We start from the raw sequence: 24980 nt of genomic DNA on the forward strand, positions 1-24980 counted from the left end.
GTGGCTGGTGGCTGGAGATGAAACGACTAACGACAGTGCCATCACTTTACTATCGTAAAAAAAAAAAGAAAATTTAATCTTTAAAGTTATATATTTTGTCAAATGAAAAAATATCCATAGATATTCTTGTGAGATACTGCAGAATAAAATACTATAAAAACGTTTATAAGTCACGGCGATGGACGATTTTGTTTTTGGATTGTTAGTCACAATGTTGTTAAATAATAATGATTTATTGAATTTACGAAATCTAGCAATACGTATTTTTATAGGTACATAATAATATAATAGAAAAACGAAAACACGGAATCGGCGTAGATAAATTTCTTACACGAAAAACCTTGAGATAGGTAGTAATATTATTGTATAGTTGAAAAATATTACTTATGACGTATTGACATTAAATTATAAGTTAAGTATTTATGCTTTAACAACTGTTGTCACATCAAAAAGAAAATTCTATAAAGTCATTAATATAGTGCACATATAAAATTATAAATTCATATAAAATATAATACTTATTACTTAGAGTATTGCGTTTTAACTGTTCAATATATTTTCGAGTCACTCATATTTTAGATAGAACTCTTTTATAATAATATGATATTTACTTACATGTTTAATTTATTTACATTATTGTCATTTACATTTTTTAAAAAAAAAATCTCTACCAAATTCTAGTAGATATATTGTTTCCATTTTTAATCATGCCTTAGCATTAGTTATTATATTATAACATGTATATTGTATATATATTATACATAATAAAACACAGTTGGTATAAGTTAAATATATTTTTACTATAAAATAACGTTTTATACAATGTGTTCAGTTTTTCTTTTTTTTTTTTTTTAATTAACGTTAACCATTTTTTTTTTATTATTTATTTATTTATTTTGAACACTATTATTTATTATTATTATTTATTAGATTGTTGTTATAGTGTTCGTCGATGAATAAAAATGTAAATAAAAAATATGCTCCCTACATATCGCTTTTATTTGTTATAATAATAAAATAGAAATAATCTCGACAAGGATTTAATTGAAATATATTTTTAATTTATATTTACGAATTCTAAATTTAGTATGGTTTTGCATTTTAAAACTGTTAAGTCACGTTTTTCTTTTTATATATATTTTAAACAATTAAATCAACTTAATAACATTGAACTGAGTGTCTTACGAATACCAACTTAATATCTTCAACACTACGCACTATGCGCTTTCGGAATTTCTGAAAAATATATTTTGATTTATATTCAAAGACCCAAATATAATTATTATTACACTGGTAATTGGGCAAAAATAAAAACAACGTAATTTCTATTACTAATTTGCATTTGGTTTATTTAAAAGTTTACAGCGTTACACGTGCCGGAGAAATGAAATAAAATACAATTAATAAAAATCAATTCTAACAACACTATAATAATATTATATGCACAGTATTTCAGGCGAGTAATTCGATGATCTTGGATCGAAGAGCCGGGAACGTCAATGTTCTCAGTTCTTCAATTTCGACGACTACGTCGAGTTGTTGTCTGATGGCTTCTTGGACCCGTGGTGCGAGTAACGTGTCCAGACCGAGTTGAGCGAGATTGAAGGTCTGTTCAACTTCAGACAGTGCCTTGAAACCTATGGACGAAATACAATATAAATATTTCAAATAATATATTTGATAAATAATTGTATCAATTATACGACTACTAAAAGATGAATATACGATTTTTTTTTACATTTTTATGAAAAAAAGCTGGGCTTCGATATCAATAGCAATTGAATTCGAATTTTAAGTTCCGGGTTCTTCACGTGGTCTCTGTTTGACATACCACATACTAATATTATCAATTAACACCTCGCACATAAAAAAATGTATTCAAGATAATTAAAATATTTTAGAATTTAAGAAATATTTTCTTTACATTTGTTATTAATTATCGGATGTTATTTATTTTGTCCGAATTCCTCGTAAATGCATAAGCTCAGTGGACTTAAAATTTTCAGTTATTAAAACCGATGCTAATACGTCATTTCAATTAGTCAATTTTATATTCTAAATAAAATTATTTATTGTATTAGTTATTGATAATAAAAAATTTACCAAGATACCCCGTTTACATAAAGTTCTTAGATCAAAAAAATATACGAATCACTACCAAAATAAATTGTTGGTTTTAATCTGCTGTAATTGAGTTTTTGAAATCGAATTTTGTCGGATACAAATAATTTTATTGTTTTCTCACCATTTTGAGTATTATACTTTAAAATAAACCCGAAAATATTACCGAAAATCTTGGCAATTGTCAACAACAGTGGAGTCGCGGCATCCGAATCGTCATAGCTCGGGCCGTTGAATTTCGAATACGACACAACCGTTGGGTTTTGTGGCTGTTTGGTGATTACATCCAGAACATTCAGTGCTGAAACGATCGACGCTGGTTTGAAGTTTGGACTGTTGAACGCGTCTGAACTGCCGTCGATCGCACCGTATTCTAGGACCACCTGAGCAACAGAGAGACAGTGTTCGTAAAGGTAATTTTTTTTTTTGAATCTATCGTATCGAAAACGGAAAATATCACATTCTATAGTCAGTAACACTCACTGTCGGGTAGCCCGAAATTTTGCGGACTTCAGCGACCCTGAATACGTCTGCGTTCGCAAAAACGTAGTTGGACTTGGCTTTAGCTCCTCTCGATGCGACGGCCGGGGCAAGTACAACAAATGATTCAAGTTGAGGAATCAATCTTCTACTAAGTGTGTCCAAATTGGCAACCGCTTCGGACACGGATTTTTTCGTCTCGACGAAATCTTTTTCGCTCAACGATTGCAAGTTTTTGGTTTCCGGGGCCTTTACATGTACACGAATAATTAATTTTTTTTTGAATAACAAAGCTATTTGTAATCGTTATGTTTACAATCTCAAAAAATGTACTCACGATGGTTATGTAGTAAATACCACAGACTGTGCCGAGGGCTACAGCTTCTCTCAGTACGTCTTCAGCGCCTCTCGCTGTTGACGGGTCGGCAAACGACAGGACTACGGTAACGTTTTTGTTCTTCAACCGTCTCAAGGTCAACGTCTTGTAGCCGGACTGAGGTTTGTTGTTCATTTTCGACACTAAAACAAATTTGCGGGCTCCTCTGTGTGCTAGATGTTGAATCAATTCCAAGCTCAAGCTATCTTCGTCTCCTATACAATGACAACGATAACAAAAAGTGTTAAAATTAAAATGTTCTCTTTCCACTATGAAAAACACAATAATACCATTAAGAACGATAAAAAAAACTCACCGCTAACGACAAAGACTTTTTCAGGCGTGTAGAACAATTTGGGACACGCAGCCACGGTTATCTTGGCTGGAACTACGTTCACCTTATCTTCTTCTTCACGGATTTCAATTACAGTTCTTCCCATGTTATTGGCGCAATTAGCATTAAACTTGAACGCATCGACCACTTGACTTGCGGGGAAAACAGTGGTTTCAAGGGGTTGTACTTTATTGTTACGGACACCTTGATCTACCAGCCTTTGGATGTATTTGATTTCGGATGGTGAGAAGTGAATGGTGCTAAACGAAATCTTGCTATATGTTATGCTCTTCAAATTTCCAGACACACCTAATGAATCGGATACTGGTGCGAAGACTTCGAAATCAACCAAGCGGCCGTACTCAGACAACGAGTTGACAAAGTCTTGACGTTTGTCAATCGCAGAATAGGTATCGAATATCAGATCGACTCCCTGGCCTTGGGTCTGCTCTAGTAGGTGTTGCTCGAAACTGCCACCGGTCAAATCGGCAAAACTGTCATCGTTTAGCTGTACGATCGCACAATTAAAAAATAATAATAATATAAAAACAGAGGCAGATTTAAAGGATTTGGCGTCCTTAATTTATGTATTATCTTTCAAACCAGAAATATATATACTATGATACTTTTACTAAAATTGTACACCTTAGAAATTAGTTTAAAATCTAAAAAAACATTTTATAATTATAGTATATTATAGTTTTTTCAGAAATTTATAGATAGTTTTTAAATCCATTAGGTTAATTTTTTTTAAATAAGCTACTAAGTCTCAGTGCCGAATTGCCCATCAAGCACTAAAAAAAACAATACCATTTGGTACAATATGAAATATTTTTCAAGACATACTTGTGGGAAACGTGTTTTCAAGAACACAATTTGATCCTTGTTGAATACTCCTACGTACGGAATAGCTCCAAGTTCGAGAGCCACAGCGATGGCGGCTGTGCTTATCCCGCTAGCGCCGGCGTGCACATACACTGATTCGCCCGGTTGGACGTTTCCGCGAACGACTAGCGCGTAGTAGGCCTAAAGAAAAAGTAATAAAAAAAAAAATGGTAAAGTAACAAAAACCTATAACAGGTAATAATAATCGAAAAACATCGCTATAGTACTCACCAAGCTGTAGGTTCTCGGAACGGTACAAGCTTCTTCCATAGACCACGCATCGGGCACATCCCAGACGAGGTCTTTATGTGCTAAAACTGAAGTGGCCAAAGCCCCGCCGGACACCAAACCGAATACTCTCTTACCGTTGGCTCTGCGTCCTGCAAACTCCATACCGAGGTAGCTACCCTGAAACAGTTCACTGTAAATTTAGCATCAGCGGGTTCTAGTCTTCGACCGATGTCATACGAATAATACGTAAACGAGAACGCGACGAATAGTTATTACAATGCGACCACCTACTTGTTGTGCTATATCTTCGGAAATTCCGTTACTTTGGATAGCGCCCTTTGCCATCTTAATGTCCAAACCATTAAGAGGAACGTAATACGGGTAGTACAGATCATAATCAGGGTATTCTTTAGGACTGCCGAGTAAAAAATATGACTCATTAGTTACTGAAGTAAAATATTTTGTATACAATATACATAATGAATATTCAGATACGTATGAAAAATAGCCCACAAATACTTCGGAATGACGGTAAACATTAGACATTTGTAACATTAAATAACGAGCATTCAGACTATACATTTGAAAATACATTTTCATTGAATTATATTACTATATGAATTTAATACATTTATCGAGTTATAGTATAAAATATAAATTGTAATCCCTGGTAAGTTTAGTACATAAGTATATTTTTTCCAAGAGCGCTTTTGTTATGTAATTCAATTTGTAATGACATAGATTTTTTTTTTTTTTACGTCCTGCGTATGTTTTAAGATGAAAGCTCTATACTTATTTTCAAACTAATATCTCATTATTTATATACGCTCGTCGCTCATATTATCATATTCGGCACATATTGATTTAAACGAAGTATTATACATTTTATATTTGGTTGTTCATATTACTATTCTATAATATATTACGTTAAACCGTTAAAGAGATTGTCTTGTAAAATTAATATAAATAAATAAGTATAATGTACATGGTTATTTGAAGTAGAATTTTATAAATAATATGAAAATATTCTTGTTTCAACGAAAGTAATAAACATTCAACAGTGTACACTATACACTTAGATACGAATACTTATGTGTTTTTTTCAATAGATAAATACTTTCGAAAAGTTTTCTAACTATAGTTTGGTATTTTGTATATAATATGGTTATTGTATGAATAAAAAAATACGAAACAAATCAAATGTAAATTAATAAAAAAAAAACTATATACATGTAGTATGTATAAAAACTCACTTGAAAGTCGATAGTTTTCCTTCTATATATTGTAAGCTATTGATATCGCCAGCTGTTGTGGTGTTTATGTAAGCGTGTTCTACCTGGACTTTGGCTTGTTTGTACGGAGCGAACACGCATGTGCCCCAAACACCGCCCAAGAACATGTTGACGGCCAATCCTTTCTTAAGTTGTTCTTGATATAACGGAGTAGACACGGAAAACAATGGCGCCTTGTTGTCTTTAATCGACACACATCTAAATACGACATAATAATGAAATCAAAACTGTTATTTATTGCGGGCTATGCGACATTAGTCATTTAATTTGATATTAACGCGTAATTTCGACGTACTTAACAAATTTTCCATTTGGCTCTTGTCTCAAGCCCTTCGTCAATCCTATAACTCCGGTGTTTTCCAAATTTTGACTGATCAAAAAAACATCTCGATTGTCATTGTTAGTGTTTAGAATGTTCTGTTTCAACAACTCGACCCAGGAGAATGAATTTCCAACGGATAGTACAACTGGAGTGGGTGCGTCGGTGTTCTAAAATTAAAAAAAATAATCATGATTTTAATAAGCTTACGTCGATCGAATAAATGCATGTGTGTGTGAAATTACTTTTTTTAACAAAATATATAAATTTTTTCCGTCAGTGTACTTTGCGATCACTTCTACTCCAACTTGTCTGAATTTTGAATCAAATTGATTTTCTACGGTTAACAAGAAACCTCCATTTTGAACGCCCGACAATATGTTGTTCAGTAGTTGTTTGTTATCAATTGCACCGTTTGCTAAGACGAAGAACGATTGATTTTCCAAAGCACTAGTTGTCAAGTCTTGTTCATAATAAGTTGTGAATTTCTCGGATTGGTATTGGCTTACGTCTTTAGCATACACTTGAGCGTTGATCTACAATAGAATATACAATTTCGTATACGTTAGGTTAGGTTAGAACATAAGGACAATATATATATATATAATATTATTTTATTTCAATAAGTCGCTCTCACGTGGAATGAAGATTTTGCGTTAATAAGACTTAAGATCTTCGGAACTAAAAGTTCTTGTTGTGATAATGTTACTACTTCTGACACGTCAAAAGATTCATAAGCGTTTTCCAATACGATTTGTACGATATTCTTGAGTGGCTCATCAATTGCCTGGTAAAATTTATAAAAAAAAAAAGTAATAATAAATGATTTAATACACATTATTACTGAGAGGATAATAGTTATTAGTTGTCTACTCACTTCGTCCAACACAAATGGTACAAATACGTAAGACTCCAAATCGAAATCTTGTTGTAATTCTTTTCGGACGGGGACCAATGTAGATCTGATGTCTCTGATCTCAACTCCGGCGGATTTAATTACGCCGATATTTTCGTAGACACTGAACGACGCGCCTGTTAATAAATTACCTCGTGTTATCATTAAATGTTTAAACAGTGCTTTAACGACGATGTTTTAGCAAATCGGTAATAATTACTATTAGAAGACACAAGTTCATAGTGTTTTTTTGGGTAAACGCTCAATTTGAATATGTATTTAATAGCGTAGTGATCTCTCGTTTCGAGTTTCAACAGGTGCAGTTGCAACAGTGATTCGATGAATGGTGCCCACTTTCCATCAAAATCGATACGTCCACAATTACCTATAAAAATAATAATTATAGTCAGTATTAAATTGCAAGTATACGAATAAGCGAATTATTAAATATTTATTAATACCGTTGTTACTGGCTAAGTTGATGCCTTGGAAGTTTTTGCTGTACTTATAACCTTTGCATGTAAGCTCTTGATAAACATCAGAGGTCGATAATTGGTCGACTTCGTATGATTTAATCTCTGGTAATTGCATTTGTTCATCAGATGTTTGAATATGAATGAAACCTGACGCTACAACGACATCGCTCTCTCTAACTTCAAATTCTCCACTTCCCGCCAAAATGTTAATGTTAAAACTGAATTTTCCTAAAAAAAAAAATTTGAAAATAACGTACAATATTATCTATAATTACTAAATCTTTTTATATATAATTGATTTACCGTTTTCTGGGATAGGTAATATTTTAAAGAATTGAACGTTGTCGAATACTACCGGGACTTTGTCAACAGATGACTGTTGCAATTTAGCTAAAGTATTCCACACGAATGTCTGAAAAATTTAAATATTGTTTAATATTAAATAAACGTCTTATTCTTATTTCATACATAATAAATATATATTTTTTACTTTAATTCGTCAAAAAATTAGATTAGTTTTTATTATCACATTACAAGATAACCTAACCTAACCTAAATATATATTTTTTTTAATGAATGTACGGCTCGTACGTATTGCAATAATATATATCATAAATATTAATTGTATTGATTTTGAAATGAATTGAAAATATCAAAAATATTTCAACTAACAATTAAATAAAAAAATGAAAGTGTTTTATTATACATCGCGTTAAACTTACGAGGTATGACGCGTACGGAAGGACTTCGACACCATCTATGTATGTGCCCCTAAGGTGGTTGTACCTTTCGCTTTCGGTGTCTACATCTACTTTGACATCACCGGATGATTTTACTTCGCTGTCAATAAAAGTGATCACATCCCAATCGACGGAATGATCCCATTCGACCAACTGTTGCAGCGATGGTGTGCCCTTGGAAACGGGATAGTTGATTGGTGGGTACAGATTCTCTACTTTCGGGAGAAGTCCGGCGTTGTACAGATTACCAATACTGGACAACAAATTCACTACCGTCGAATTATTTCTTCGCACAAGACCTACGTGCGTACATTTGGAGCCGACGCTCGGTTTCAGTATGGCTTGGAGGAGCGCGTGTGGAGCGATTTCAATGACCACAGAGTTGTCGGGTATGTGTTTCAATGCACTCTGAAACGCGTTTAAAAAAATCATTAAACGATTATTATGGTTTTTATTTGTGCGATTTTCGAACTCACGTTGAACAAAACTGGAGACACCAAATTGTTTACGTGGTATGCCACGGACGAATATTGCGCCAACGGTTCGTGCCATCTGGATTCCGGGATAGAAGTACTGATCCACTTAACTGACCTCATTTTCGGTTTTGAAATGATCTGTATTAAAGTACACCGTGCGTTTAAAAAATATTTAATATCGTATTAAATGGTTTTTTTTTTTTTGTAATTAAAACTTTAAATAAACGTACGCCTGCAACTTTTTCTTTAAATAATGGTCCTGCGGCAGCAATGTACCACGAGTGGAATGCGATTCCAGAACTGTTGACTTCCCTTGCAAACACTCCTTCAGATTTCAATTGGTTCACGAATTTTGCGATTGAATCTGGTGGTCCAGAAATTGTGACACCATCTTCGCTGTTATGACAAGCCACAGCGATGTCAGATGGAACTCGAGCATTGGCCTCCTCCCAAGATAAACCTTAAATTTAACGAAATAAATTAATTTATTAAAAAGGGTGAATCTATAAAAACAACTATGTCAATTTGAGCAACGAACACTGAAAAATGGATGAATACACATGTACTTATATGCGTTTAAAATATTCAAACATGTCGAATTGCCGTTTATAAAGGTGTAAAAATGAGCTAATAGTAATTTGTTTAAATAAAATTAGAAAATAATAACAAATTATTGAAAAAACAATTTTTTTCGTATTCATATTATTGATGAAAGTTACTACTATTTGTAAAAATTGTTTCTATTAACGTAAAAAAAAAACTTTTCAGATGAAAAATGACATACCGACAGCGGCCATAGCACCGGGGGCCAAGTTCAGATCTAAAAGACTGCGACCTCTCCAGTAGGCGACGATAATAGTTTGTTCAGCCGTCAACGTTCCGTCAGCATATGCGCAAGCCAGTTCTCCAACCGAGTGTCCTATGATTCCGTCGGGTGTGATACCGACAGTGGTGAGCACATCGACCAAAGCGATCTGTTAAAACGAAACATTAATCTACGTACACAATAGCGTGTTAATATAAAAATAAATCTACAAACTATACATTTTAATATGTATCGCCGTTAATAAATAATACAGTTACGAATAAAATATAATATAATAATGTCTGATCGACAGACGTTTCCGTCTGTTAATCCGATAGATTATATTATCCAATCGCAATTTCGTCCAATGATAATTTTCATTTGACGGAGTATATCGACCGATATTTGCTTAGTTCATCTAACTAAAATCAACCAAATATTTTTAGTAAATTTGTTTTATATTGTTCATCATATGATTAGTACAACACGCGTCTCGAACGGGACGGGTATTTAACTTCTCTAATTTCAATCACATTTACCTCAGTGTTAATTTTAATATTGCATTTTACAATAAATTTTTTACGCGAATGCATTGAACAACTTTTTGACAAAATCGTGTTTGGACCTATTACATTGAACTAAACGTCTTGAAACCTCCGTACCTGTATGGCAGCGATTCCGACGAACGAGTTCAATACGTTGTCGAAGACCGTCTTGTCGTTTGAGTTTAAAATAGCGTAGATGTCTAATCCGAGATTTTTCAATGTATTGGCGGTCTTTTCGATCGACTCGCGGAACGGCGCCAGAGCCAACAGGTCGCGGCCCATGCCGGTCCACTGACTTCCCATGCCGGAGAAAATGTACCACACTTGGCGTTTGCCCACTCCAATTGTCTGGTAACAGATTCAATGGTTGTTTTTCATTTTTATTTGAACACGACTTGTGCGCGCCCAACCATTGTTGGTGAAATCAAAATAATAAAAATGATAATAATTTACTCACCACTGCTTCGCGAGCGTCCTTCTCGTCGAGAACGCTATACCCCCTGTAAATGTGGCCAGGAATGTTTTGACTGTGAACTCCGTACAGCAGACCGTAAAACTCGGGATCTCTGGGCAAGCTTTCGACCTGCGACAACGAAGATACATTTGATCATAAATGCGACCGCAAAAATATTATCGATCGGATCGAGACTTGTAGCAGCAAAAAAAAATCATTCAGATACGTATTTACAGAATAATATGCCCCAAAAAAATAAAACTACATAATATTACAATATGCACGACGGATTTTCAAAACAATTAAGTATTTCATTAGTCGTTGAAAATGCGTTTAAAAAGATGTCTTATTTCGTACGATCCGAGTATTATAGGTATGCGCATTGCAATCGCTACAAAGCCCGAACGTCGAGTTTGAGTACGTCTATACGGAATTCTCACAGTGTCCAACAGGTAGTTGATCGCGCTTTCGGTTCTAGCAGATCCGATCACCAGGCGGGGAGTGGATTCCTGGGATAGTGGTTGCTTTTGCTTCTCGTTGGCCTTGAGCAGAGCGTGTGCATTATGTCCACCGATACCCACTGCGTTCACGGCTGCGTACTGTCCTTTCCACGGCAACGATTCGTTGACGACAAGTAGCCGACCGTCTTTCAGGGCCGGGACCCGGGGGTTCGGGACGCTGTAGTGGAGCGTCGGCGGGAGTTCCTGACGTTCCATGGCCAACACGGTTTTGACGATACCGCAGAGCCCGGAAGCCGGTTCACCGTCGCCCATGTTCGATTTCACGGATCCGATCAACAGCGGTTTGGTGCGGTCTTTGCAGTACACTTCGGTGACAGCGTTGAGTTCCTGGGCATCGCCCAACTAAAATTTCAACATAAACAGAATGTCCGTCACCTGTCAATATCTCGAGAGCTGAATAATATTCGATACGATACGCATTATATTAAATGTTAGCAGTAAGTAGGTATATCGATAATCGAAATAATTATTTTAATATCATACAATACTATTACGTAACGTAGTATGTGTTTTTTAATTGGTTTAAACTAAAATCTATAATATATAACTCGACTTTGGACAATTTCTTTTTTTTTTGGAGGGGGGAGGGGGCTGCGTGAAATTCCTTTTTCAGAAAACCGAATGTAACGAATATAGTATAATATAATTGTATGCGTATTAAGACAAATACAATAGGTACCTGGTCGCCGCAAGCGCTGCTCTCGATGTAGTCGACATCGGCGGGACTGACTTTGGCCATGTCCAAGACTTCGCGGAACAGTTCGATCTGCTGTTTGTTGGTTGGATAAATGGCTCCTTCTAAACGGAAACCCTCGTTGTTAGTGCGCGCGTTAACGGCGGTTGCGTACACGCGTTTGGCATTTTTGGCGTACTGCAAGTACGCGATGACAACGGCGTCAGAACGAGCGGTCCCTTGACCTGAAACAATCACGATATTATTGTTGTATTATTATACTATTGCTAATACAGTTAGAACTCGGGACACTAAAGAAATAACCTATGGAAATATTCCATTGAAAAATTGAAATTCGTAATTGCAAATACTACGCGTATCGTAAGTGTAATATTTTGTGAAATGTACAACAATAAAAGATCAAAAAGCATCTTTATAAAAATTTTAATTCTATTTATATTATATTTATATTTTTTTTATTTTTTTTGTCGAACGACAATAAATATATTATGTTAGTTGAAAAATTCAATTTTCCAGTCATCGCGGAAGAAAGTCGTATCGAATCAAAATATGTCTCTTGTTTACCCAAGTCACGAGCTTTTATTTTTCAGACTCGTCAAGTTAGTTCTTTATACGACTTTTAAGCAAACACGAAAACGCAATGACAATAAAAGTCGGTACTTACCCGCGGCGTCAAAAGGCCTGCTCTTGCCGTCTGGTGACACGCCGTCCATCTTCTGCAACATGACCGACAACACGGGATTGAGCAGCAACGAACATCCAGCGACTACTACACCGTCTACCATTCCGGTCTTAAGCATTCTATACGCGTGTTCGAAAGCAACCAAACTACCCGAAGATCCGGAATCGACGGCATAACTGGGCCCTGTAAAGGAATACAACAAATTTATTTAATATACTTGAAAGATGGGGCCTTTGGAACATTCTTGTTCAACGATATGTCTAGAAATAACAACGCGAAAAAATCAACATGACGTGTATAATTATAATATTACATAAATGTATTTTTATTTTTTTTCAGTAATTAGTTTAAAGACGCGACCGGTAAATTATCGTACGATAAACGAATATATTAAAATGAATTAATATTAATTTCTTTAATTTAAACAACTGTTATACGTATGAATGTATGAATGAAAACGATCGATTTTTTTGTTTGCCTTCATAATATAATTATAATATTATACACGGGAATGCTTTTGAAACAAAGTCACGTTCATACAAAGGTACAAAGTTGTCTATTGAGCATAGCATAAACGTTTAATAATATTTTACTACCTTTCAGATCGAACGAGTATGAAATACGATTTGGGAACATGGTTCTTGTACAACCCAAAAACTCGTAACCGTTTACTCTAGTAGGATCGGCAGACCACCAATCGGCGTAATCGTTGTTCGTCGTAGCCACGACCACTGCGGTGTTCGATCCCCTCAAAGATGTCGGGTTCACACCTGCCGAGTTATATTATTAATATTGTAATCATTGGAATTAAGGAAACGATTTAAACGGGTTATTCTATAGGTCAATAGTATTATAATATATTTGCTCACCGGCATCGACGAATGCTTCGTATGTACTCTCCAACATGGCACGAATCTGTGGGTCCAGCCTTTCGGCCAATTTTGGATGTACATTGAAAAATGTCGAATCGAATTTCGACAAATTATTCAAGACTCCAATCTTAGTCACAGCACCGCAAATGCCTATAGTAAACACGATGCTTGTAGTATTTTTTTCACACGGGTATTTACAAATTGTTATTAATTTCATTGACATATTGTAATAACATATAAATAAAATCTGTTAGATAAATTAAGCTTTATATAATTCAAAAACAACAGTCGGTATAATATTATTAAACCGTATTTATTAATACACATGCTATTTATATATATATATAGATCAATAAAATACATAATTTTAATGTATTATTAGTTTTATAAATATCTATAATATTATAATAAATTCGAAGAACGGCTATAAGAGGACACCATATTATCCACATATGTGTTTTATACAATTTAAAGGAAAAAATATTATCGAGGTTATACCAAAGGGATTTTTGTTTGTTTGACTAACTTAAACATGGTCTGTTCTTCTTCGTGTTAACAAAGTTTTTATTATTTATTTTTTACAGGCATTTTTTTCGAAAATATTACTTTCGCCAACTTACGAGATAAATTCGATTGAATCAAATAGAATACAAAACACGCAAACATATCAAAATATCACGTTTTTAAATCTTTATTTATTATGTTCATAGGTTTCCAAATATTAATTTAAAAAAAAATTTATCTTCTCGACTGATCTATTATCTATCCTTAATGCTTAAGTTGAAACAATATACGGGAATGTCCTTTGCATATATAAAGGTTCATCAAATCCGTCTGCCATTTTAATGTCATGTAATTTTAATGACCCGTTATGATAAAAGTTATTATATTATGCACTCGTAAGATAAGATCATTGATACATTTGGTACGGTACCTATTAACCTATTGTGTAATACTATTGATTATAAATAGTAGTAGTTATAATCAATGGTAATACTAATCAAATATGTTTATAATTAATTAACTAGAAAACATTCGGAAAAGTGTCCTACACTTTTAAATTTATAAAACCAATATTTAACAACCTTTACCACGGTATTGATTAAGCCGTCAATTTTATTGGTTTAAAGTCAACAAAAACCAAATGATTAGAATTGGAAGTTATTATTGTACATAAAATCAAGAATGGAGCATTCCGCTGATCTGAATCATTACGATAAAATCAGTCTGAATTATTCTCCTTCAATTTCAGGCGAAATCCCCTTATTTCTTTACCATAAATAACTAAAAAATATTGATGTATACAGTCTATAATGTAGTGATGTGTTACCTATTTACCTGCAGTGTATAACAAACAGTGGCGTGCCCCGGAATTTTCGATGGGGGGAGGGATATATATTATAAGAAAAGACAGGATTTAATTCCATTAAAAACACACAAAAACTGCATAATTATACCAAAAAATACATAGAAATTACATAATAAATTGCACAATAAAAATACAAGTCGTATAAGATTAATGGATAACTCGTCAAGTGTAATTGTATGACTACTATAAACCACATTTGGCTGCATTATATTGTACAAGTTGTTTCAGCTTTTTCACGCTGATGGGGATTAACATCGTTTTTTAAACTTTTAATCACCATTAAAAAATTCAAAAATTAATTTGCATAGAAAATTTCAGCAATAAACATGTTTCCGACCTTGTAATAATAGGTTCGGAAATCGGAAGGTAAAGGTATAGGTATACCCGGCATTTTTTTTTTTTGTATTTATTTATTCTCGATGGTATTACTTTTAAGAAAGCTTTTTTTTCCTAAAATAAACGAAATAAGTTACATATGTATTTAGATTTTATATATTAAATTAATTACCATTGTTAAATAATCTATTTTTTAATAATGAATTTAGTTTAGTTAAGTATTTTGTTCATTACAATACCATATTTAAAAAAAAAATTCCAAAAACGTGAAAAATTGCGAAAAATTGCATTATAAAATTAAATAGGCAGAGAATGAGTGAACATAATGTGTATATAATTATAATAAAATGTATATATTATAATTTATAAGCAATAAATTATTACTTATAATCAAAAACAATGACTTTATAACAAGTAACAACTCTAATATCTAATAATTTGTTTTCCGAAAGTCAGCAAAAAAAATCAATGGGAGTGGATATAACCCCTAACTTCCCCTCCCCCCGCGCACGCAACTGACAACAAAGTTATAAATTTCTATTTCCCCCCCCCCCGATTTTGTCCAAGCATAATAAGTGTAATACGATTATATAATTTAAATAATGCGTTAGGTTAATAATGCCAGTAATACGAGCAGAATAATTACATACATTATTGAATTTAATTTACGATGTACATCAGTCTTGTAAAGTATTTGAGTACATGTCTTTAAATACTGTCTTGGACGTATTTCTATTTGAAAATCAAATACTTTTGATAAACGAATTATTCGTCAATCACACATATTTTTTTTTTTTGAAAATTATTATACTACTTATTAATTTTATTTTATATTTTTTATTCATAAATGTTGAGAACCTGTCCTCTATTGCTGATGTCTCGTTCATTTGTGAACGTGATTATTAGAAAGTATAAATATACTTAAATACAACAACAATTTTTGGGAATGATTTTTTTTTTAATTGCTTTTTATGTATATTTCATTGACAACTGTTCAATTATTAATTAGTAGAGCTCGGAAGTTGTAGGAACTAAAAAAGGTAAAATATGCACGAAAAAATTGCAAAATATGCATTCAAAATGATAAATATGCAAAAAACTTATTCTAAATTCCAAAAATAAAATACTTCAGATGATGCTAATAAATAAATAATATACATAAAAACTATTTATAATTGAAAAAAAATTATATTTGGTTGTCATTTTTACGTCTTATTAAGCTGAAAATAAAATAATTTGTCAGTATTTTTCAATTACGAAAAAAACAAATGTTTTCTAATACCTGTTACGTTTAATTTAATATAAATTTAAATAAACAGCTTAAAAAAAACCATTTTTTAAAAAACAAATATGAAATATGCATATAACTCATTATATAAATTGCGTATAAAATCAATGAAATATGCACTTTTTTTAGCTAAAATTGGGAAAATATGCATTTTTAATATTCAATTTTTTAACTCGCCATTGTATACTTGTACTTGTACTTCAGGTTTCTAGCTAGGTCTGCTATAAATTGAGAGCATACAGAGCAATATGCAATTCCTACAACTTCCTAGCCCTACTAATTAGGTACCTACTACCAAATATTAAAGAATTGCTATAATATAACAAGTTTTGTTTAATTTAAATTTTAGATTCTGAACGGAGTGACGAGTGTATTGATTTTACTATTTTTTTTTTGTGTCTGTCATCACGTTTTGGAGTAATAATAATGCTTCGATTTTTGACTTCAAAACGGGAATTTTTACGCATAATCACTTTTCAACAAAATCGATTTTTTTGATTTTGCTGTAATTCAAAAACGAATCATTGTAAATACTTGAAATTTTCACGAAATATTTATATTATGGTTATCTATTTACGATTAGATTTTCAACATTTTTAGAATTTTTTTCTTAAAATGCCGATAAAAAAAATTTGGCTTTACCAAAAATCTTAAAAAAATTTTTTACAAGGTTTATTATAAGTTTTACTTATCGTAGTAAAAAAAAAAAAAATCAAAAATCGTTAGTCAATTTTTGTTTATAAGCATTTAAAGTTCAAATGTTTACGAAATATATCAAAATCGCAAAAATTTGCAAAGAATTTTAAAGTTGAAAATTCATAAAATTTTTGTGATTTATACTTAAGGTTCAAAAATCCAATACTAGGTTATCCATAAGTTTTCTTTAGTAAACTGTAAAAAAAAATTCCATTGTCAATATAGAAAACATTTTACGAGCGTATGAAATTTAATTTTTTACGAAATCGCGTAAAATAACGATATATTATAATTTAAATATAGGTAATATTATAATATATCCAATTAATTATCATCGACTGACAAATCATCTCCGTTGAGAATCGTTTTCGTGTACAATATGACACCCGTCATTGCATTCAAATTTGACACGTCCATTATAGTGACCGCTCTCCATCTCTACTATACGGCAGAGCGATACCCACTTGCCCACTTTTTTTTATGTATATAATGAAATAAGCGGTACGAAAAGTTCTAATAATACCTAGTTGAATGTAACATGACGAATTTGAATTAGTTATTAAAACGTTAATTTGACAAGCCAACTAGTGGAAAGGTAAAAAAAAAAAAAAGTATTTGAAACGTATTTTAAACACTCTCTGAATGGATGTGCTTGTGTATCTGTATTTAAATACAATTTTAAAAGTATCTTTTTACCGCAATACCGTTGCATGATATCGTAGTAACTCTTACCTTCCGGCCATCTGGTCTGTTCCTTTTCTAGTATGTCAGTGCCGTCGAACAGTTTTTGTTTGAACTCTTCGAACGTGTCGCAGTTGGGGAAGCGACCGGAGATACCCGAAATCACGATATCGTCGTCCTGGTAGAACTTCGGGCTGTTAGCGGCGGCGGCGTCTGTGTTCGGAGCCATAATATTGTTCGCGTTCGTGCACGGAAGACAAACGGAAACAATCGAAGACAACTCGAGAGTGAGCCACGTACGATTATTGGATTTCCTGTATCGGTTGGTACGTCGGCGTGTGTATATATTATTACTATTGCTATCACACAGTGACAGGCCACTAGAAATCGAAATTACGTAGGGCGGTGCGTTTAAATACCGGTCGCGGATCGGATGAAGAACACATTTTGTTATTCAATAGGTTCCATTTTTTTGCACAGAAATCGTTAAATAATTTTTTTTTTTTTTTTTTTATAGTTACCTAATTGTCGAACACCGATAAACCGTATTAACGCGGTCATGTATAGTGTCATCATCAATGTAGAGGTATGATATGCGGTTAATTGTAGTGCGTGTAACCGAAATTATATGACCACAGATTAAAATCGATAACACCATAATGTACTATGACAATAATATTTTATTCTTAAAATGTCATACGAGATTAATGACGAAGTATTCGTCTCGCGGTGTACACCACGTAACGCTCTGACGTTTTTTACCCGAAATATTTTTCAACGTCAGATACTGCACATCATAGACTAAGATTTAATACCATCATTATAATATCATACTCGTCCGTTCCCATATTGAAGTACTTTGATGAATATAAAATTTATAAGTACATACGGAAATATGTAATCGTAAAATGTTAAATATTAAATCATCAAAAATGTATGCACTTGATGTATTTAGAAAATAAAACGGATTACATTCAATGGATTTTGTTACGTAAAATGCTCTGTATAGATGTATAAAAAATAAAATTAATTAAAGATGATGGGTAGATACCTATCGTATATTTGATCTTTTTGAAAAAAAATTGTACGTGAATACAAAATAATTCTAAAAGAGCACATACCGTTTAAATTTTTACGAAAATGCATTCGTAAAAAAACAATTTTCTTGAACAAATGAACGCAGATCCTTGAATAATTTATCGAATTTTTATATTGTTATTTACACATGGTGTGATTTTTAAAATATGTTTACTCTTTTTGAGCTATTTATAGACATTTGACAATTTCAATCATATTTTTCTTCAATAAATATCGATAAAAAATGTCTTATTTGGCTTTAAAGTTTACTCTTAGACCAAATACGTCAAAATCACAACAAAAAAAATATTTTATAGTTAAAAATATTGTGTCAAATTTTTAATAATTATTTTTTATAGCAAGTTTTGAAAAAATATTACAAGGTTGTACTTAAAAATATCATACCGGAACCAAAATATGTAAAAAAAATATGTATAAACACAAATTTTTTATAGTCTTTTAAAATTCAAATTTCGACAAAAATAAATAAAAAAACCCGATTTTAGTCATTTTGTTGTGGTTCAAAAATATTTTTCGTAGGGACTCATATATGAATTTTATACATATTATTTTTTTTATATACACAATAATATTTTAAAACGTTTAAATTAATTTTATACTATTACATATTAATTACTATTCACTTAAAAATTATATAAAATAGTATACCGTATTACTTATAATAAATTACTTTAGATGATGGCGATATAAATAATATAATATAAGGTTTTTTCTGATAAAAAAAAAACTGGATCCGACTGATCAAAAATAAATATATCTTCATACATTTAAAAATAACCGGAAAAAAAAAGAATAAAAGAGAAGAAAACGATAATTTTTACGCAATATTAGTATATTGTACAAACATTTTCGATTTAATTAAAAAACAAAAAATCGTAAATACTTGAAATTTTCAACAAATATTTATATTGTTATCTCTTGCACATGGTATAATATTCTAAATAATTCTTTAATAGTTATTTATAAACTTTTAATTTTGTTTTTTATTTATTTCGTAAATATTTATTTAAACAGTTTCGATATGTTAAAAAGCTTGGAAATTGAATACAAAATTCCTTATAAATTGTTATTAAAGATATTTAAAATTATTATTAGAGATACAAGAAACGATTTTTTTCAGAAGCCTTTACAATTTAATTTTATATAAAATTCGTCGGTCTCGAAAATTTACAAAACCATAGTACACCATTTATGAAATATTAAACTTTTATAGCCGAGACTTGACATTTCAATACCAAACTCATGAATAAACCAAAAAAATATAAAAATTGTATTTTTTTATTGAAAAATTTATAATTTATGCTATCCTAATAAGAAAGTATGATACCAGATATATCATATATCTACATTTTTTTTTATTTTTCGTTAAGATAAAAATATTCAATGATAGAGCCATAGATAATTAATACATTTATAATGTATATACCGTTTTACTAATAATTGGTACAATTAATTACTATAGCAACAATATAAATATATCATAATTTATAATAAATAATAATAATAATCAATAATTTTTAAATATACCTAAAGGTAAGATTTTTTTACTTTTGAAAGAGTATCTTATTGTAATACTAACTATTGGTTTTTTCAAATGAAAACCTTCCTTTTTTTTATTTTTTTTTCTATTTTGTACATGTATATGTTTTGTGAGAACTTATTATTGATATTTACATAAGTTGATGTTAGGGTCTATTTTATAATTAAGTTTTATTAAATAACAAGTAGGTATTCCTACATTTGGATCATCATACGCTACTATAAGTGATTGTTTTGAAAATAAACACTATTTGTTTTGTTAAGTAATAACATGAAAAAATACTTATTACATAATTTTAAACCGTTAAATACAAAATAATATTTTTACTTTTTTGTAAGGTAGCATATTAAAGTTATAATTTTGTAGTCCGAACCCAAAATTTGTAATCCAAACAAAGAATATTTTACTGAGAATTTTTATATAATACTTTGTTATTTGAGTTTTGAACAATTAGTTAGTAAAATAGTACTATAGTTATAAATATTTTAACTATTTATAAGCGGTATGAAATAGCAAACATAAAAAATGTTTATGAATTTTTAACTACGAAATACCTAACCATTTAAACAGTAAGTAGTTTTCGAGTTACATCAAAAAACAAAATCGATTTTGTCAAAAATTGGATTTGCGTAAAAATTCCTGTTTTTCCATAAATTTCTATTTGTTTTTCCCAATTATAAAAATAAGTAATGGGAATTTTTAAGTTTGACCACTATAAAGTACAAAACAGATTAAATTTTATATCCAAAAAAGCTCCCATTTTTGAAATTCGAAGCATTCTGTCAACAACATATAGTGTACTCATCCATAAAAAAAAAAAAAACACATTATTGTAAAATCAATACATTCATCGCCCTGCCAGAATCAAAAATATTTCCAAAAATATTAATACAAGAAAAAGAGTAAACCTTTAACACTATTTCTTGTTTAATCTATATTGTTAAGGTTTTAAAAAACATATAAATACTGTGTGTTGCCTCTGACAAGACTGAATAAAAAAAAAAAAACCTATACACTTCGTATTATAAAATTTAGGTACGTGTAAAACCACAGAGGTTTAATACAAAACGTAATGAAATAAATTTCTTTTTATTGTAGTTTTCGCGAAACACCTAGTTGCATCCGTAAAATTCAAAAGTGCAACACTATAACCATTATTGGCTTGATTGAGATTACATTTAAAAATGATTAATTGATACAATACAAATCTTAACTTATATTAACTATTAATAAGCCATTTAAAGATATTTACTTTCACTGGCCTTAAAGAGTTACAAATAACCATGTAGGTATCTACAATAAATTACAATTAATTAGTAACCTACTTGAGGTTTTTCTAATTATTTTTATTTCCGAACACTAAATTTTCGTTTAATTTGATAGCTGACATATGATGTTTACACATCATATGTCAAAATTGATAAATTTCAATAATAAATGCACTTTCATGAAATTCTCCATCGCCTTTATAACATAATATTATATAATTTTAATTAAAAGTAAATTTAAAACTTATAATAATAGTTCTAAATACAATATTAGTCATGTAAGTACACTATATTAATTGAATTTCTAAACCACGTAGTGTAACTAATTTCACCAACTGATTGTATTCGTAATTTGTTTTATTTTAAACCGTCATCTTAAAAACTGTTCGGTATTTATACATTCAATAAAATATGTTATTGAAATAAATTAATCGTCAATTTATATATCATATATTGTATAGGTACATATATACATACATTTTAATCGTAGGTCAATCATAGTATTTTTTTTTTTTTTTTTTTTGCAATGACATCATAACTGCTTGTTTTTGTATTTATACTTATACTTGTCAATAAATTAATTAGATACGAACAAACATACTGAAAATTATTTGAACATTAAAATGCTTAAATTCGTTTATTAAAACATCTATAGCATGGAACAATATCGGGGACTCTAAAATCATTTTTTTCCTCACATTTTCACACAATTATTACGAAAAAATGTACCAATAGTTGATAACAAAAGCCATTATATTTGCATCTGATGTTATGATTCCTAACACAATATTTAAGTATAGTTTATAGTGTTTATATTGTCCAGATGTTTAATTTATAATATTATTCTTGTTCAGGTACCTAACGATTTCTGTTATAATATAAATAGGTATGAATTTTTTTTTTTCATACGACCTTTATAGAAAAAAATCAGTAATACTCCGACGTAATCAGAAATATAAGATAATCGCATGGCGAGCATACAGCACTATCTAACCACCATTACGTAACAGTACAATATAACGAATATAATTTTAATTTACCGACTAAATGTCGTTTTTTTTTTTTTTTATATATATAATTATGACAAATACTAATAGTACAAACGAGCATATCGTCACATATCGATAGTCAAAACTAGGCAGTGTTTCATTTTAGACTCTGACTAAAGTGATAGATGTATTAATTGTACAATGTGTGTGTGTTGTTTTTGTTCTGCCACCGCCTTTAAGAACATTATGCAAATATGTACTTAAATATTATAAAATCGATCTTTCTGGCGGCAAAATGAGTCTAGTTGGTGCGTCAATAAGGGGAAGGTCAGAAATGAAAAAAAAATCCTAATACTTAACTTTTAATAATTGGGAAAAACGAAAAAACTATAGGTAACCGTAATGGACATGTTAAAATCAAATTAAATATAATTCATTGCGCACGCTAAACGACTCTTAGTGGAGATGGACTGTGGTTAGTCTATATCAATAAACCTAGTAATTATATAACTAATAAGACGTATTTTATAATTTTTTAATAGATGATAATCAATAATAATTTTATTGCTATTAGTTAAATAATAATAATAATAATAAAAACAAAAAAAATAAACTGTAAAATAGAGTAAATAAATTCATGTATAGCTTAAAATTAAACTAAATATTTTGAAAATGACATTGATGATGGTAATAATTAATCATAATAAAACGTAAACCATACGAATAATTTTTTTGTATTATTACCACATAACTAACAATATTATTCTTTTTTAAATATTTAAATAATGTAATTTAGTCCAAATTTACACTTCAAATGTCTATAGAAATACATATTCATTTATAAAACACCTACCTAGTACGTATCTTTAATATTTTTAAGTAGTTATCTATAATGACAATATATAAAGAACCTTATGTAACATTTTCAGTGAGAAATTTTTCACAAAAAATAATTTAAAAAATTTTTTTAATTTCTCATGTCTAAAAATAATTCAAAAAGAATCAAAATATTGTGAACACTTTATCATATTAAATAAAATGCTAATATAAACATTTTTTTATAGCTTTTGAGCGTACGAATGTAATATGATTATTCGTTTTTAAGGTACGCTAAAAAAACTAAATCGTTTTTTCCAAAAATGGTTTCGCGTAAAAACGACAGTTTTTCTTTAATTTTTTGTTTGTTCTTCCAGATTGTTTGAAAGTTGCTGTGATTATTTAATTTTTACATCACAAATATGCATTTTAGATTCGATTTTCTATCAAGGACAATATAGGAGTCTCCCTCAAAGTTAATGATCTAAGCATTTTTTCAACTACTAATCGTGTATACAAAAAAAAAAAAAATACATCATAAAATTGTCTTCTATTTTCTAGCAATTCAATGCTAAACTAATATTATAGGTATTATACTTATAAGTATTTTTTACGATTGAGATATTCATAATAATATTGAATCTAGTAATACATAAAAGTAGATGTATAAATATAAAAACTAATAACAAAATAACTAATTAGCAAAACTTGAGACAAATACTTGGTCATTGCATAATTCAAATTAAAACAAAATATTTTTGGCTTTCGTAACACAAAAAACTATCGATTAACATTGAATAGTATACGATAAATATTTCCAAGAAAAAAAAACAAAAATGTATTATGATAAATCGAATTAATATGTAAATGCTGAATAAATTAATAATTGAATATAATATTTCGCCGTACTTCGACGCAGAAATAATGCAGTAATTATGTATGCCTAAATATTACGCCTTGTAAAATTAAACAATCTGACAACACAAACACAAAAATCACACTCATCAAAATAAATTCTATAGATTCATCGTTTCACTTAGAATCTAAAATTAATCAAATTTCTTCCAATGTGTTCCAATTTATCTCAAAAGTAGTTAATTTTGGTTCAGTAGTAACAAGTATTATAGTAAAAAACAAATTACATTTTAAAACATCGTTAAACCATACTTATACTAAGCTAGTACTACAAATTCTATGGTTCAACTATGTATTAAAAAACAATATTAATATTATATAAAGCAACTTATGAACTTTTATAAATAATAATCAAATCAATCATTGTCATAAACATTTTATTTATTTACTTTTATGACTTTATTTTTTTTTATTTTAGAATCCTCGGGTAAATTAAATATTATAAACATAATTATTTTGCATAACATTGAACTAATATTAAAGGCATATCTGATAATTTATAAAACAAACCCTTTAATACTAACAATTTACAGTCATTCGTGTAATTTAATGGAAACAAACCAAAATTATGAAAACTTAGTATATTTACATTTTAATTAACCGATTAAATATATTTTGCCATTCAAAAATTTAAAAATAAAAATAAAAATAAAAATTATAATGATGAAAAATAATCAAAAATATTTTATTTTGACTGGAAATTATATAGAAAAAGTATTTTCTAAAACATCGATAAACTCTGAAGTAATAAATATTGTTCGACAAAAATCACTCAGTATATGCATT

At 30.2% G+C, this 24980-nt stretch overlaps 1 protein-coding gene across 1 annotated transcript; it reads right to left on the reverse strand.

The window, feature by feature from the left end:
• Positions 1-1322: 1322 nt before the first annotated feature.
• LOC113551735 (fatty acid synthase-like) lies at positions 1323-17949 on the reverse strand. The gene is made up of 28 exons (XM_026954168.1): positions 17620-17949; positions 13196-13348; positions 12923-13096; positions 12309-12509; positions 11630-11868; positions 10870-11292; positions 10433-10558; positions 10093-10323; positions 9410-9599; positions 8856-9085; positions 8626-8763; positions 8132-8557; positions 7713-7821; positions 7395-7637; positions 7154-7318; positions 6916-7070; positions 6676-6825; positions 6284-6574; positions 6015-6208; positions 5681-5917; positions 4719-4842; positions 4428-4604; positions 4158-4337; positions 3294-3819; positions 2939-3192; positions 2605-2850; positions 2288-2504; positions 1323-1637 (listed from the first exon to the last, which is right to left on the reverse strand). The coding sequence occupies exons 1-28, from the start codon at positions 17795-17797 to the stop codon at positions 1453-1455; spliced, it is 6162 nt and encodes a 2053-aa protein (XP_026809969.1). The 5' UTR covers positions 17798-17949; the 3' UTR covers positions 1323-1452.
• Positions 17950-24980: the final 7031 nt, after the last annotated feature.

This window comes from Rhopalosiphum maidis, chromosome 2 (assembly GCF_003676215.2).
Source record: "Rhopalosiphum maidis isolate BTI-1 chromosome 2, ASM367621v3, whole genome shotgun sequence".
NCBI classification, from domain to species: Eukaryota; Metazoa; Arthropoda; class Insecta; order Hemiptera; family Aphididae; genus Rhopalosiphum; species Rhopalosiphum maidis.